Source organism: Micromys minutus (assembly GCF_963924665.1).
Source record: "Micromys minutus genome assembly, chromosome: 5".
Lineage (NCBI taxonomy): Eukaryota > Metazoa > Chordata > Mammalia > Rodentia > Muridae > Micromys > Micromys minutus.
Window position 1 is genome coordinate 87,029,367 of NC_137974.1, and position 12,792 is coordinate 87,042,158.

Genomic DNA, 12,792 nt, shown 5'->3' on the forward strand with positions numbered 1-12,792 from the left:
TACTTTTGTTGTTTATTTGTTTCTTTCCATTTCATTAATTCCTGTCCTGGTCTTACTTCTCTTCCTGACTGTTGATTTGGGGTTTGTTTGGTTCTTCATTTTCCAGTGTCTTGGGCTACATCATTAGGTTATTTGTTTGAGATTTCTCTGATCCTTCCTTACTTTCTTCCTTCCTTCCTTTTTTCCTTCCTTCCTTCCTTTCTTCTTTTCTTTCAAGATAAGGTCCTGGGACTCCCTCTGTATACCAGGCTGACTTCCAACTCTCAGAGATCCACCTACCTCTGATGAATGCTGGGATTAATGCATATGCCTTTGTGTCTGGCCTCTCTGATTTCTTAGTTTACACATTTAGAGATAAAAGACTCCTTTCATTTTTTCAGCATAGATTTATTATGTTGTTCACCCAAGAGAAAGCCTGATGTGTTCTGAAGAGTTCTGACTTCATTGTTCAATAAAGGCTGTTCTCTATATTTATTGAACAGCACAGCAAACATGATACTGAAAAAGAATAAGGAACTTTTGTCTTAATCAATCTGTTGCAGGAATCTCACAAAGGGAAATTGTTTTTCTAATCCTATTGACTCGGAGTAGGACACAAAGCCATCAAATGTTATTTATGCCCACAAGCTGCTGTCAATATTCTTTGTGGGAACTGTGGCTTTCAATGCCTTCCTGCTTTCATCACATGATCTTAGTCTTGGACAGTATCTCATGACACACACATGACCCTGAGTCAGGGTCATGATGGGTTATGAAAGAGGAAAAGTAAAAGTCCAACAAATAGTAAGGTTAATTTTATTGTTTTTCTTAAGGTCAGTTAATTCTTTGTTTGTTTCTGGTTTTTTGAGACAGGGTCTTTCTATTTAGGCTCAGCTGTCCTGAAACTTGCTATGTAGATATGCTGGCCTTCAACTCAAATAGATCCTCTTGCTTTTGCCTTCTGGGTCCTGGGATTAAAGGTATGCCCCACCATTCCATGTATAAGGTCAGTTAATTTTAAAGAGACTAAGTAGACAGTATGTGAGCAGTATGAGAACATAGTTACAAATGATCTCAAAAAACATTATTAGTGACAGATTGGGTAAAAGTTTAACTTGTAAAGGAATCTGTAAGCAGCATTTCTCAAAGAGTCATTCCCATGTAGTGGTAAACATTTAAAAAGATGCACCAATTCTTGCTATCGCTGCCATTGTAGAGCCACGTGGTATTTTCGGGTACTTTCATCTCAGTCATCAGGACTCAATAAGTTCCTGACTTCCATCCCAGCCTTCTGTGGGCTGTTCTCTGGGCCCTGAGGTGATCTCTCAGCCTCCGTAGATAGCTCTAGCTATCTGGAGGCTATCCACTGAGTACTTGCTCACGTTCCCAGCAACCCAATAAAATCAAAACTCTGGAGGCTTGTAATTTAACAATCATATTTATATTGGTAAATTCTTACTGCACAAAATGTCTACACAATAAACTCAGAGCCAACTGATATATATATAATCGGCCCACCTAGATAAGACAAATTGTTCTGTGATAATTCATTCTTTATAAGATAGTCATAGCTACCTGTGGCTATTTAAAGCCACACGGAGATGAATCTTCTTCTTCTTCTTCTTCTTCTTCTTCTTCTTCTTCTTCTTCTTCTTCTTCTTCTTCTTCTTCTTCTTCTTCTTCTTCTTCTTCCTCCTCCTCCTCCTCCTCCTCCTCCTCCTCCTCCTCCTCCTCCTCCTCCTCTTCCTCCTCCTCCTCTTCCTCTTCCTCCTCTTGGCTTCTCCTCCTCCTATATATATGTGTGTGTGTGTGTGTGTGTGTGTGTGTGTGTGTGTGTGTGTGTGTACTTTGTCTTTCCAGAACTCTGCCCTTACCTATCTTTTTCACTGCTCAGTCACAGGTCTTTATCTTGCACCTGCCCTCACCTGTATATCAACATCAACAATTCACCTTTTCTGTCTGATTAATTTTTTTCTCTCAAATGTAAGCTGAGCACAAGTATTATCATTTGTAAATTATAAAATATAAAATACACCTAACACCCAGTTTATCATTTTTCTCGATTAAATAGAACTTTTTGTTATCTATCCTAGCTCAAGAAAGGCTTACAATCTATGTTATGTGTTGGCTATCTTGTATACTATCTGATAACTATCTAATTGTTTTCTCAATGTTAAATAGCTTAGGTAGGCTATGAGACTATAGTTGGTCTTCAACCTCATCAGAAATCAGAGACTTATCAATACTATCTGAAAATATAGGAACTAAGACAGGTTGTAGAGCAACTGCCTCCCTGCACAGTCCCCTGCTAGCAACACGTAAAAGCACCAGTCCTCAGCCTTCTGTCCCGGAATCTGGTGAAACAGGAATGATTAAGGACTAGCTTACTCTGTCTCAGCAGAACTGAGCTGTCCCAATAAACTGTATCCTCTCAAGATCAGGTCGGTGGGAGAAATCGGCAGTTCTGCCCAGTGGTTATCTAGCCACAGTGTATTACCTCAATTTCTTCTTTGAATCCACAAAAAGGGAGTTGTTAGGAACAGACATGTCTCAACAAATGATAAATAACACTATATGTCACATTTTGTGGAATTCTTATGCTTTTGAAAACTGATGTTTTGGACTGTTGTCTGTTAACTACTCTTGAGACCACTGGAAACAGAGATTAGCTGGGGGTAGCGTGGCCTGGTGCCATGAATAGTTCGCTGATTTTTAAAATATTGACCCCAACAGGTGGTGCCCAATGTTCATAGAATTCAAAGATCCATCTTATAAAAAATATTTACCATGACATTCCCACTATGTGTGTGTGTGGGAGGGGAGCAGGGTCTGATTTTTTTTTTAAGATTTGTTTATTATATATAAGTACACTGTAGCTATCTTCGGACACAACAGAAGAGGGCATCAGATCACATTGCAGATGGTTGTGATCCACCATGTGGTTGTTGGGATTTGAACTCAGGACCTCTGGAAGAGCAGTCAGCGCTCTTAACCTCAGCCATCTCTCCAGCCCCAAGGCGTGAGTTCTTACTGAGCAACCTAGTCATGAAGCCTCAGTCTCCAATGTCACTTGGCAAGGAGCAATGGCAAACAATATAAGATACAGAAATACACCTAAAAACAATAACAACCCTTGAACCCATCACCAGTATATATATATATATATATATAAACTGAAAATGGTAAGACCAGTGTGGAATGTGCTATGATATTAAACATGTGGAATGTGCTATGATATTAAACATTTTAAGGACAATTGTGTAAACAGTAACTGAAAAAAGATAAAGAGCAGGAAGGGAGAGAAGGCGAGTGTTAAACAGACAAACGAGGAGGAGGAATGGGCAGAGAAGCATACTATAGAGGAGAGAAGAGAGCAAGAGCTCAGAGGAGAAAAAGGAATTACAAAGTTTAGAATAACACATAAAAACATGCAAGACTTCTGTAAGCCAATAAAGTGAAAATACAACTAAAGTGTGGTGTGTGTGTGTGTGTGTGTGTAGTATGTGTGTTTGTGTGTGTGTATGTGTGTATATGTGTGTTTGTGTGTCTGTGTGGTGTATGTAGTGTGCTTATTTGTGTATATGTGTGTGGTGTGTGTGTATGTGTGTGTTTGTGTGTATATGTGTGTGTTTGTGTGTGTGTGGTATGTGTGTTTGTGTGTGTGATGTGTGTGGTGTATGTAGTGTGTGTGGTGTGCTTGTTTGTGTATGTGTATGGTGTGTGTGGTGTGTGTATGTGTGTTTGTGTGTGTGATGTGTGGTGTGTGTGTGTGTGTGTGTGTGTGTGTGTGGTATGGGGGTGTGTTTGTGTGTGTGTGATGTGTGTGGTGTGTGTGTGTGTTTGGTGTACGTGTGTGGTGTGTGTTTGTGTGTGTGTGGTGTGTGGTGTGTATGTGGTGTGTGTGTGTTTGTGTGTGTGTGCAGTGTATGTGTGGTGTGTGTGGGGGGAGTTGTTTGTGTGTGTGTGGTGTGTGTGTGGTGTGTTTTTGTGTGTGTGTGTGTGTTAAGGAGGAGACATAAAGACAAAAGAGGAAATGAGAAAATAAAAACCATCACCCTGGAAAGAAGAAAAGTGCCTAAACACAACTGGATGAGTATGGGGTGGGTGAGGGGTGGATAATGAATAAAGCATATGAATTTTAAATGTGATGAATGTGATGCTAAATGTCTGAGGGGGGGAAAGACACTCTGGATCATCCAAGAAATAAAAAGACAAAAATGAAGTGGTGAATCAGCTGCTCCATGCCCCTAGAATTCTCATGGTTGTGCACGAAGGCCAACTGAACTCTGCCTGTGGACTTGCGGTTTCCTTGTGGTTTATTTTGTCACTGAGTTGTATCATGCTGGCAGACAATGCTCAGTAGAGCTGGTGGCTGTGCGTTCAGGGCCTCTGCCGAACAGTCTAGCTTTGCATTCTATACCCTGGCATACAAGACTGCTGGTGTCAGCCCCGAATGGCTGTTTTAGCGGAGAAGGGCCTCTCAAGTGCATTGGCGTGTAGGAAGCAGTCACAGCACTGAGGAGAGACGGGAACCTGAGTACTTTCAAGGCCTCTTGAGGATTGGTCACCCCGGCAGAGGGAAGTCACTGTGGGTGTCATGATAGCCCCAGAGCTCTGGTCTCCAGTCAGCCCTCTTTAACTGACTTGTCCTACCAAACAATTTCAGCCAAGTCTCAGTGAAAACTGTGCCATACAGAACTGGTTCAGGTAATGAGCCCAAAATAAAGTTGAATTCTATGAACAGGAAACATAACGATCAGTCAGAAACTAATCTTGGCTATTCCAGTTCACAAACTGCTCCAAGAAAGATGTTCCTTGGAAATTCCCCACTCATTGCAATGATTAAACTTAAGATGAGCAACTCTTTCAATGAACAAATGCATCTAAAGCCCACAAAAGGCAATATGTTCTCAATTGAACACACTTAAATCTCAGCTGAAGGCACCAGAACACTTAGAAAACAAAATAGTCAAGCGCTGCTTGAACCTAAGTTTGCAGGGAGTGTGAGTTTGCCATTCTTAAGGCAGAATCATGGAAGTTGTAAAGGGGTGATACTGGGATTTCCCCAAGAAGACACAAAATTTAATATTATTGTTTCCTGGGTGTCATATTGTCCATTTGGGGGTATTTCCAAATTGGAGTTCTCCATGCTCGTTAGGGTTACAAATGCTGACTTCGACTAAGATTTTTTTTTTCTGGATAACCTGAGAAAGACTCAAATCTATAGATGCACAAATCCTCTCCACAGTTCCAAAGGTGGGAGCTTCTCAAAGAACTTAGGTGCGAGCTGCAGTCTGGTCCTTGGTGGGGAAAACGAAACTGAATTTACCTCTTGTGTTTGTCCCACTTACCGCAGTTGGCTGTATGTATTTGACAGCAAAACCAGTAATACACTTGACTGGAATCAGAAGGCTGTTATATCCCCTCTTAAAAATACAAAGACTGCACTCAAAAACATATCTTCCTTTACTTCTCAGTTCTACGAGGTAAAGATTTCTATTGATGCACCAACGGCTCACAGTCTGAAGTCTCTGATGGTGGTGGTTTCTAGGTGCATTTGAGGGTCTGTCACCGATTTGACGGAACAATGAATGTTCTACGACTTAGATTGAAGTCGCTGAACATTTTCTAGATTCAAAAATGCTTTGCATCCGTTATGACCATAGAAGAGACTCAGCCTTTTTCAACTGATTAGAATGTGTAAGAATATTTTTGTTTGTTTTTATTTTGTTTTCCAGACAGCATTTCTCTGTCCAACCCTTACTGTTCTGGAACTTGCTCTGTAGTCCAGGCTGGCCTCGAATTCACAGAGATCCACCTGCCTCTGCCTCCTGGTCCTGGGAATAAAGGCTTGCACCACCCCACCAGCTTTTAAAAAAGAGGTAAGAATCTTAAGTAAAAGTGAGAGGACTAAAGCCAGCCAGAGACCTCACCTGGGGTAACAAGGTGCAAATGAGCTCAGATGAAGCGACACATGAAGTTAAGAGGACACCTCTTTTCACCAGCACTGCACTGTGTGGTCTGCTTTATGCCTTGCCTTTTCACATTCGTAATCAGTTCGACCACCATCCCTGGCTACGACACGAGGACGAAAACAAAACTCCATGATGTAGCCTTGGTGTGGCTCTGCGAATTCAAAATTCCCATCGTGGGATTTGGTCCCCACGTCCGTCTCTGCAGTTAGTTCAGCGCCGTGGAAATCTGAGTCCATCGTCTCAGACACTGTGTAATTTGTAGCTTAAATACAAAGCTCCGTGGTGGCTCCAGGTCCTCTCCCCCGATCCTGCTTACAGACCTTGTCAGTCCTACCCGCACCTCTGACCAACTGTTGCCATTTCCCTCCCTCTGGGTGTGCTTTGGTCATGCTGCTCTCCATGGCCCTTCTAGAATGTGCCGCTGGAATCCACCAGTGGGCCTTAGTACGTCGTGCTGGTTCCCAGGGAGTTTCTCCATCTTACAAGTCATCTGCTAAGGAGCAGCTTCTGGGCGTCCTTCAGAGAGAGCACTGTCCGACAAGATCATCCCGTGTTTGTTAGCTTGCTACTTGTCTGTCTCCATGGTAGGGGATAAAGCACTGCGCAGTCGCTATTACATACGGGCAGCAACTGCTGTGCACAGCAAATGCTAAGTTCTCAAGAGCTGCGATAAACAGCCTCCAACTTACCTACCTGAGAACTTTTCTACACGGCGTCCTCCGTTCTGCTTTCAAACACAGAGGGTAAACAAACAAACAAAACCAAAAAACCTGTTCATGTATGCCATGAATGTGACTTCAAAAAACTGGAAAACCAACTATTTCATCAGAAAGCATATAATTAAGAATATGAATACCTTACAAAGTGCTCAGAGTAGTCTAGCCGACGGGTGATAAAAAGGACCTATCTGTACACGTACATTAAAAGTCTGTTCCTGTCCAAAAGCATTTGTGAACCCGCGTCTACCCCTGTTATCTTCTTCAGAGCAGGTGCAAAATAGAGAGGCCAGAAAGGTGATCTGGCTCAGTCTGCTTAAATTAACCCCAAGCCTGTGGGTCACTACCTGTCTCATAAAATTCTGGTTTTGTTAGCCCTCTGGTTTACTGGAGGCAAGCCCACGACATTCTAATAATCCTGTAACTAACAGCATTTCCTCCCCTCAGTCTTGACAGTGAGCGTGCTAGTAACCCTAGGTGTCGTTTTAAAGGTGGCTATGGGTTAAATACTAGCCCAGTATATCAGACCTGTATGTGGGGTGAGTTGAATAGGTGTGTGTGGGGTGGGGGGTCTTGAAGAATGTGGGCAATCCTCCAACCTTTTTTCCCCCATCCTTTGGTATTTTCTTTCATCATTGGCCCATTCGAAAATTTCTGGCAAGGAATTAATTTCACAGTGGATAATTTAGTTGACCCATTTAAGTTATGGAAACACTTTGATATTAGCTGACTCTGGGGACTTTACATTTGCAATTACAAGTGTTGGATTCCACTAACATTTTTATGTTTAATTTTCAGACTGTATTAGAAAAGGTTGTTTGCAATGGCCCCACTCAGCGCCCAACTGAAGAGAATCCCAGCCCACTGAATTTGAAAGCCTGCTAAGTTAGGTGAAAGACCTTATAAATATGTAAAGCAGGGAGTTCACATTACAATCAAGTAAATCCCTAATGATTGATGTTCTTTTCAAAACAATTAAAAGAAGAGAGAGAGAAAAAAAAAAAGAACAAATTGAGCGCATTTCCTAGACGCCCCGCTAGCACCAGCCCCAAAGGTTGGTGGGGAGTTCAGACTCAAGGGTGTACTTTAGGGCTTAATTTATTTTGAATTTCTACCACTTCCTGGAGGCCGGGTGGAAGGATCCAAAAACACTGGGCACCTCAGCCATTTTGTTTGTAAGGCGGAGCGGTAGAACTGGGCCGGCCAGGAAGGGGTTTGGGAGCAGCGTTGAACGGAGAGGGGGTGGGGGAGCCGAATATGGTTTCAACTAGTGTCGGGATTCACTCGACGCGAACGCAGGGACCGTGGTGCTCGCGGCTGCAGGAGGCCCTCGGGAGCGTCCCGCCGAGCACCCTCGGATGGGCATCCTTCCCGAACGGCCGTGTCCGCATCCACGTCCCGCCCGGACGGCGTCTCGCGTGGAGCGCCCCCTCCCGCGCGCAAGGGCGTGCCCAGATGCTCGGAGGACGCGGCCGCTGCCATTGTTGTGCTTGTCACTTATCCCCGAGCCCCGAGCGAGGCCCGAGCAGCGGCGCTCTCCCGAGCCTGGTGTGGGGAAGGGAAAAAAAAAATGGCACAGTCGAGCATTCTTTCCGAACGGCGGGAGGCGGGGCGAGGGCGGAGCCCGCAGGCCGCCAGCCAATGGGCGCGCGCGCCCGCCCCCTCGCCCGCCAGCTCGGACTTGTTAACCCCGCGCCTGCCGCCGCCGCCCGCTCCGCAGCCTCCAGCCTGCTCCATTCCCCCGGACGCCCTCGATCCTGCGGCTGCCCGCCCCGCTCCGCCGCCCTCCGTGGACGAAAGTCTCACTTTAGATTTACCAAATATTTTCAGGATGTCTGAAGATCCGTACGCTGCCCGGAGGCTGTCTTTTCCGGACAGCCCAGTCCTCAGCCTATATTGTTACGATCTGCTTCTTTTTTCTGAGAGCTGTGGCTGCTGCCTTGCCTACACCGATGGTAAGTTTATAATTTTTAAACATTCTTGGCATTACATCTTCGAGAGGGGCACCAGATAGGAGAGGTTTTCATTGTGTTTCTTCTTACAAAACCAATCTTCGTGGTTTTCTTTAGCTTCGATCTCTGCACGTCCCCCCTAATTTTGGTCTGGTTAATTTTTACCAAAAAGGGGAAAAAATAGTTTTTCTCTCCATTGTTAAAGATAAACGTGTATAATAAAAATTATACTTTAATTGCTGTGAACTAAAGGGAACTTGATGTTTCAAGATGGACTTTTTTTTGTGTGCCAGCAATGTTGGTAGTGCCAAATATGTACGTATCCTCTCTATAAAAATTATCTATTGCCTAATTTGACCAGAGTAGATTACCAACAAGCAAACTACCGATGTAGTTTTGATTTTTAAAGACAGATCTATTGTGATATCCTTGATGAAGTACTTCAGAAAGCGGCTCTGCTATAATGAAGGCGGAGATTGGCATAACCGGGTTTAAGTTATGGCTGTTGCTAAATAGTGGCTCTTTTATTGCTGAGCGGATCCAACTTGTGGTCTAGGATGTGATTTCTTTAAAGCTCTTTGTCGATTCGTCCCTGCAGATCCGTCCTATTTTTTCTCCAGAAAGGTACATTTGGGAGACATTTTGTGATTTTTGGCATTTTTCTAGTTTTCTTCTTTTTGCACACGGTGGGAGATTTTTTTTTTTTTTTTTTTTTTTTTTTTTTTTTTTTTTTTTGTTCTGCACTGATCTGCGTTGGTGGCGCTGTAGTGCTCCTCAACAATTTGTCAGTTTTACTAAAAGAAAAAAGGAAGAAAAAAGGTGGGGCAAGATTTTATCCATTATCTCTTAATTTTCATAAAGAAAGTTCCATTTGGTCAGCGGTATTATTTAAGTGTTTGCTGTGGACTGTGCTCCATGGTGAGGACAGACATGTCGTCACAGCCAATCCAGGGGACATTATGGACAAGCATGCAGTTGGCAGTGGTGTTTGATCTCATCTGATTTATTATGTCTATCGGATTCTTTAGTAATAAGCTGCCCTTCGCCCTCTCCTCCCTAGCGGTCTGTATGTGTGTTTTTCTTGTTTTACAAAACCGTGCCCATTAGCACCATTTCAGTGTAACAAAACATTTGAGAATTAGTTCTTTGGACATTATGAAAGTTGAATTTCATTTTGATTAAGGAATTTCTCAAATATGTATCCTGGATCTGTCTTGAGAATGGTCTAGTAGCTTGTCATGTCTGTTTTATTTTGAGCAGCTCCTTGGATTGGATTTGTGGACAACCTTGTTTTAAAAATGAGCAAATATTTTTGTTGTTGGAACAAGATAATTTTTTAAGAATAGTACACACATATTTTTTTAACTTAAAAATACTGATGTGTACATTTCTAAGGAGGTGTTACATCTTTGTTCTTGAGAGTTATCTGATTAAAGACTAAGGGATTTAGGCCCAAAGCCTGCCAGGAACAAAAATATGTCACAATATGACATCGGCTTTACTGGTCTCTGTAAACATTTTAGTTGTTTGTGAAGATGTCTTCAGTTCAAAAAGAAAGTAAGAGGGATCGGTAATTATACCTTGAAATATGTTGTTTACCAAGTAAAGTAAAAACTGAAACAGCATTTGGATTATCTGACTAACAGGTTATGTCTTGAGAGAAGTAACCGTGTCAGGAGCCAAGAGTCTTTATTTACTTTGACATCTGTGAATGCCCTTTCCCCTGGCCCTTTAAGAATCTGGAGTCAGAGAATGTGTGAACAGGAGTAGAAATAGTATTTCCTTGAACTTCAGAAGGAACAAGCCCAACGCCTGTCATTTGTCTGTAGCATGCTGGAAAGGTTTGGAAGTATTCACTGGTACCGTTCATTCTCTCTCTTTGTGAAGTCTACAATGCAGCTTCAAGTGTGGCTTCTGACAGTATAGATTATGTATGGCATGAAATACTGCAGGTGTAAATATCGTCTAACCTGGCTATGCTGGAGGCTTTTGCTCTCTCAAGTTGATCAGCTGAATAAAATATTTCTTCCAGCACATTGATTGCTAAAATATCCTGCCCTCCATAATGTCGTGATTTTTTTTCATTTTATTTAATTTCTGGAACTAGCTATGTTTGTCTAATGTCAGTCCTTCTAGGAGCAAGCCGGAGGTCCATCCTCTTTGTTCTCCTCCTGACTATTACATCATTGATTAGGAAGTAACCATTAGAGTTCAGTCGGTACTTTTGAAAACCACTCAGACATTTCTAGCACACATACTCTTCTAGATGTGACCTTGCCATCCCTGTGGAAGCCAAGAGGTTTAAATCTGAGAGGTAAAAAATAATCCCCTATCTTATGTTAGTCTCCATTTTTAAATGAACCTGGTGCTTCATCTAAGCTCTCCAGTCTTTGGGAATTCATTCTTTTTTAAGTGACAACATTTTATAGATTTAGTGCACGAGTTTGCTATGGTTGTGCTTAGAATTATAAAAATCAATTATTTTAATCATTAAAAATCCTTTATAAAATGTAATATATAGAGAACTACTTCATTTTTTTTTTCATGGCAGCAACTGCTAGATCATGGACAATCAAAAATTATTTTTTCACAATTTTGCTGTGTCATTTCAAATTGACACTCTTTTGCATGTCATTGTGTCAGAGGGAGTAGTGGCAAGTAGAAAAATTGACTTCATTAAAATGCCTTTTGTGTGTGTATGCAGGGGCGGGCGTACACACACACACACACACACATACACACACACACACACACACACACACACACACACACGCTGCCCAACCCTCTTGTGGAGGGAGAGGTTACTGAACAGTGATGTGGTCAGGAAACAGGTTGTAGAAGGAAGGAAGGACACAGAAGACAGGGACAGTCTGTAAGTCAGATCCTAAACAATACACCTCAGAAAAATGAACTTTGAATCCTCAGTAATAGGAATAAACGGAAAATTACACTCAGACTAAGGTAGTGAACCAACACGGTTTCCTCATTCATGACTATGATGTCATTGGTGTTCCCGAGTATTGAGAACATGTCAGATTAGCCAGACCCACGAGGTAAGAGATGATGCAGGTGGGGCAGCAAAGGGAGAGGTATGGAGAGCACAGAGGCCATATGCCAGCCTCACTGGGGGCCAGGCTCCCTTAACTTGGGACAGACTTCTTTACAGGGAAGAATATCTGCTCTGCCACTTCAGTGCAGATATGCAGCTGGACGTTTTAAACGGTGCTTCCTGCACATATGTGCCTTCTCCGTTGCTTCTCCGCCACGCTGCAGATATTCCACAGAGGTAACTCACTGTTCCTGGCACGATTTTACCAAGGAAAGGAAAATAATACCCAGAATGGGTGAACTGTGTTTTTTTTTTATATATACCTTTCCACTATGACCCTGAAAGGAAGACTCCAAACAGAAAGTGAGGCAGAGATAAAAGATGTCACTCCTGAACAGATACGTGCATGCTTTATGCTTGCCGAGTGCAGCGCTGATTTTACCAGCTCATTGCTCAAGAGCTTCCTGTCTCCATCCGTAGTACAAGATGCTGGGTCATGGGAGTGAGAGTGAATGAGAGAGTCCTTCTCTTATCTGTCTCATAGTCCGACATGGCTCCACATTCTAACGATGCTTTTCATCTGAGGCCTTAGGTGTGGGGTGTTAACCATTTGGAGTCCGTGTGTAATCTCTGGAGGAGGAAAAATGTTTAAATTTCGACCTGTTCATATGGATCTGACAGTTGTCTTTTTTATTAAAGGACCGAGATTTAGACAGCCAGCTTGGGGAAAGGGTGGTTGGCCTTTGTGTTTCAGACACAATACAAACAGAGGGTGCACAACCGGAGAGCCACCTGATGCCTGTTCCCATTACAAAGCAAGAAAGGCAACTTTGGCTTGTGTCTATAAGAAAGCACTTGTGAGGGCATCCTATAGGATGAGTTTGGGGCGTGTCTCTGAGCTCTGTTTGTTTACTAGTTTGTTTATGTGCTTGCTTGCTTGTATGGACGGTTAGAATTCAACCTAGACTCCTAGATGTTTACTTTTTTATATATGTTTATGCGCATTGGTGTTCCACCTGCACGCATGTCTGTGGGAGGGTGTAGGATCCCTAGAACTAGAGTTAGAATCGAACCCAGATCCTCCAGAAGAGCAGTCAGTGCTCCTAACTGTTGAGCCATCT

General features: G+C 42.8%; 1 protein-coding gene across 1 annotated transcript in view; it reads left to right on the plus strand.

Moving 5' to 3' along the window:
* Positions 1-8,425: 8,425 nt before the first annotated feature.
* Positions 8,426-12,792, plus strand: part of EPC1 (enhancer of polycomb homolog 1) — a 76,017-nt gene continuing 71,650 nt past the window's right edge. The window contains exon 1 of the mRNA XM_080917490.1: positions 8,426-8,625. Within this exon, the coding sequence (XP_080773616.1) occupies positions 8,623-8,625 (3 nt within the window). The 5' untranslated portion in view covers positions 8,426-8,622. The remainder of the gene's footprint in view (positions 8,626-12,792) is intronic.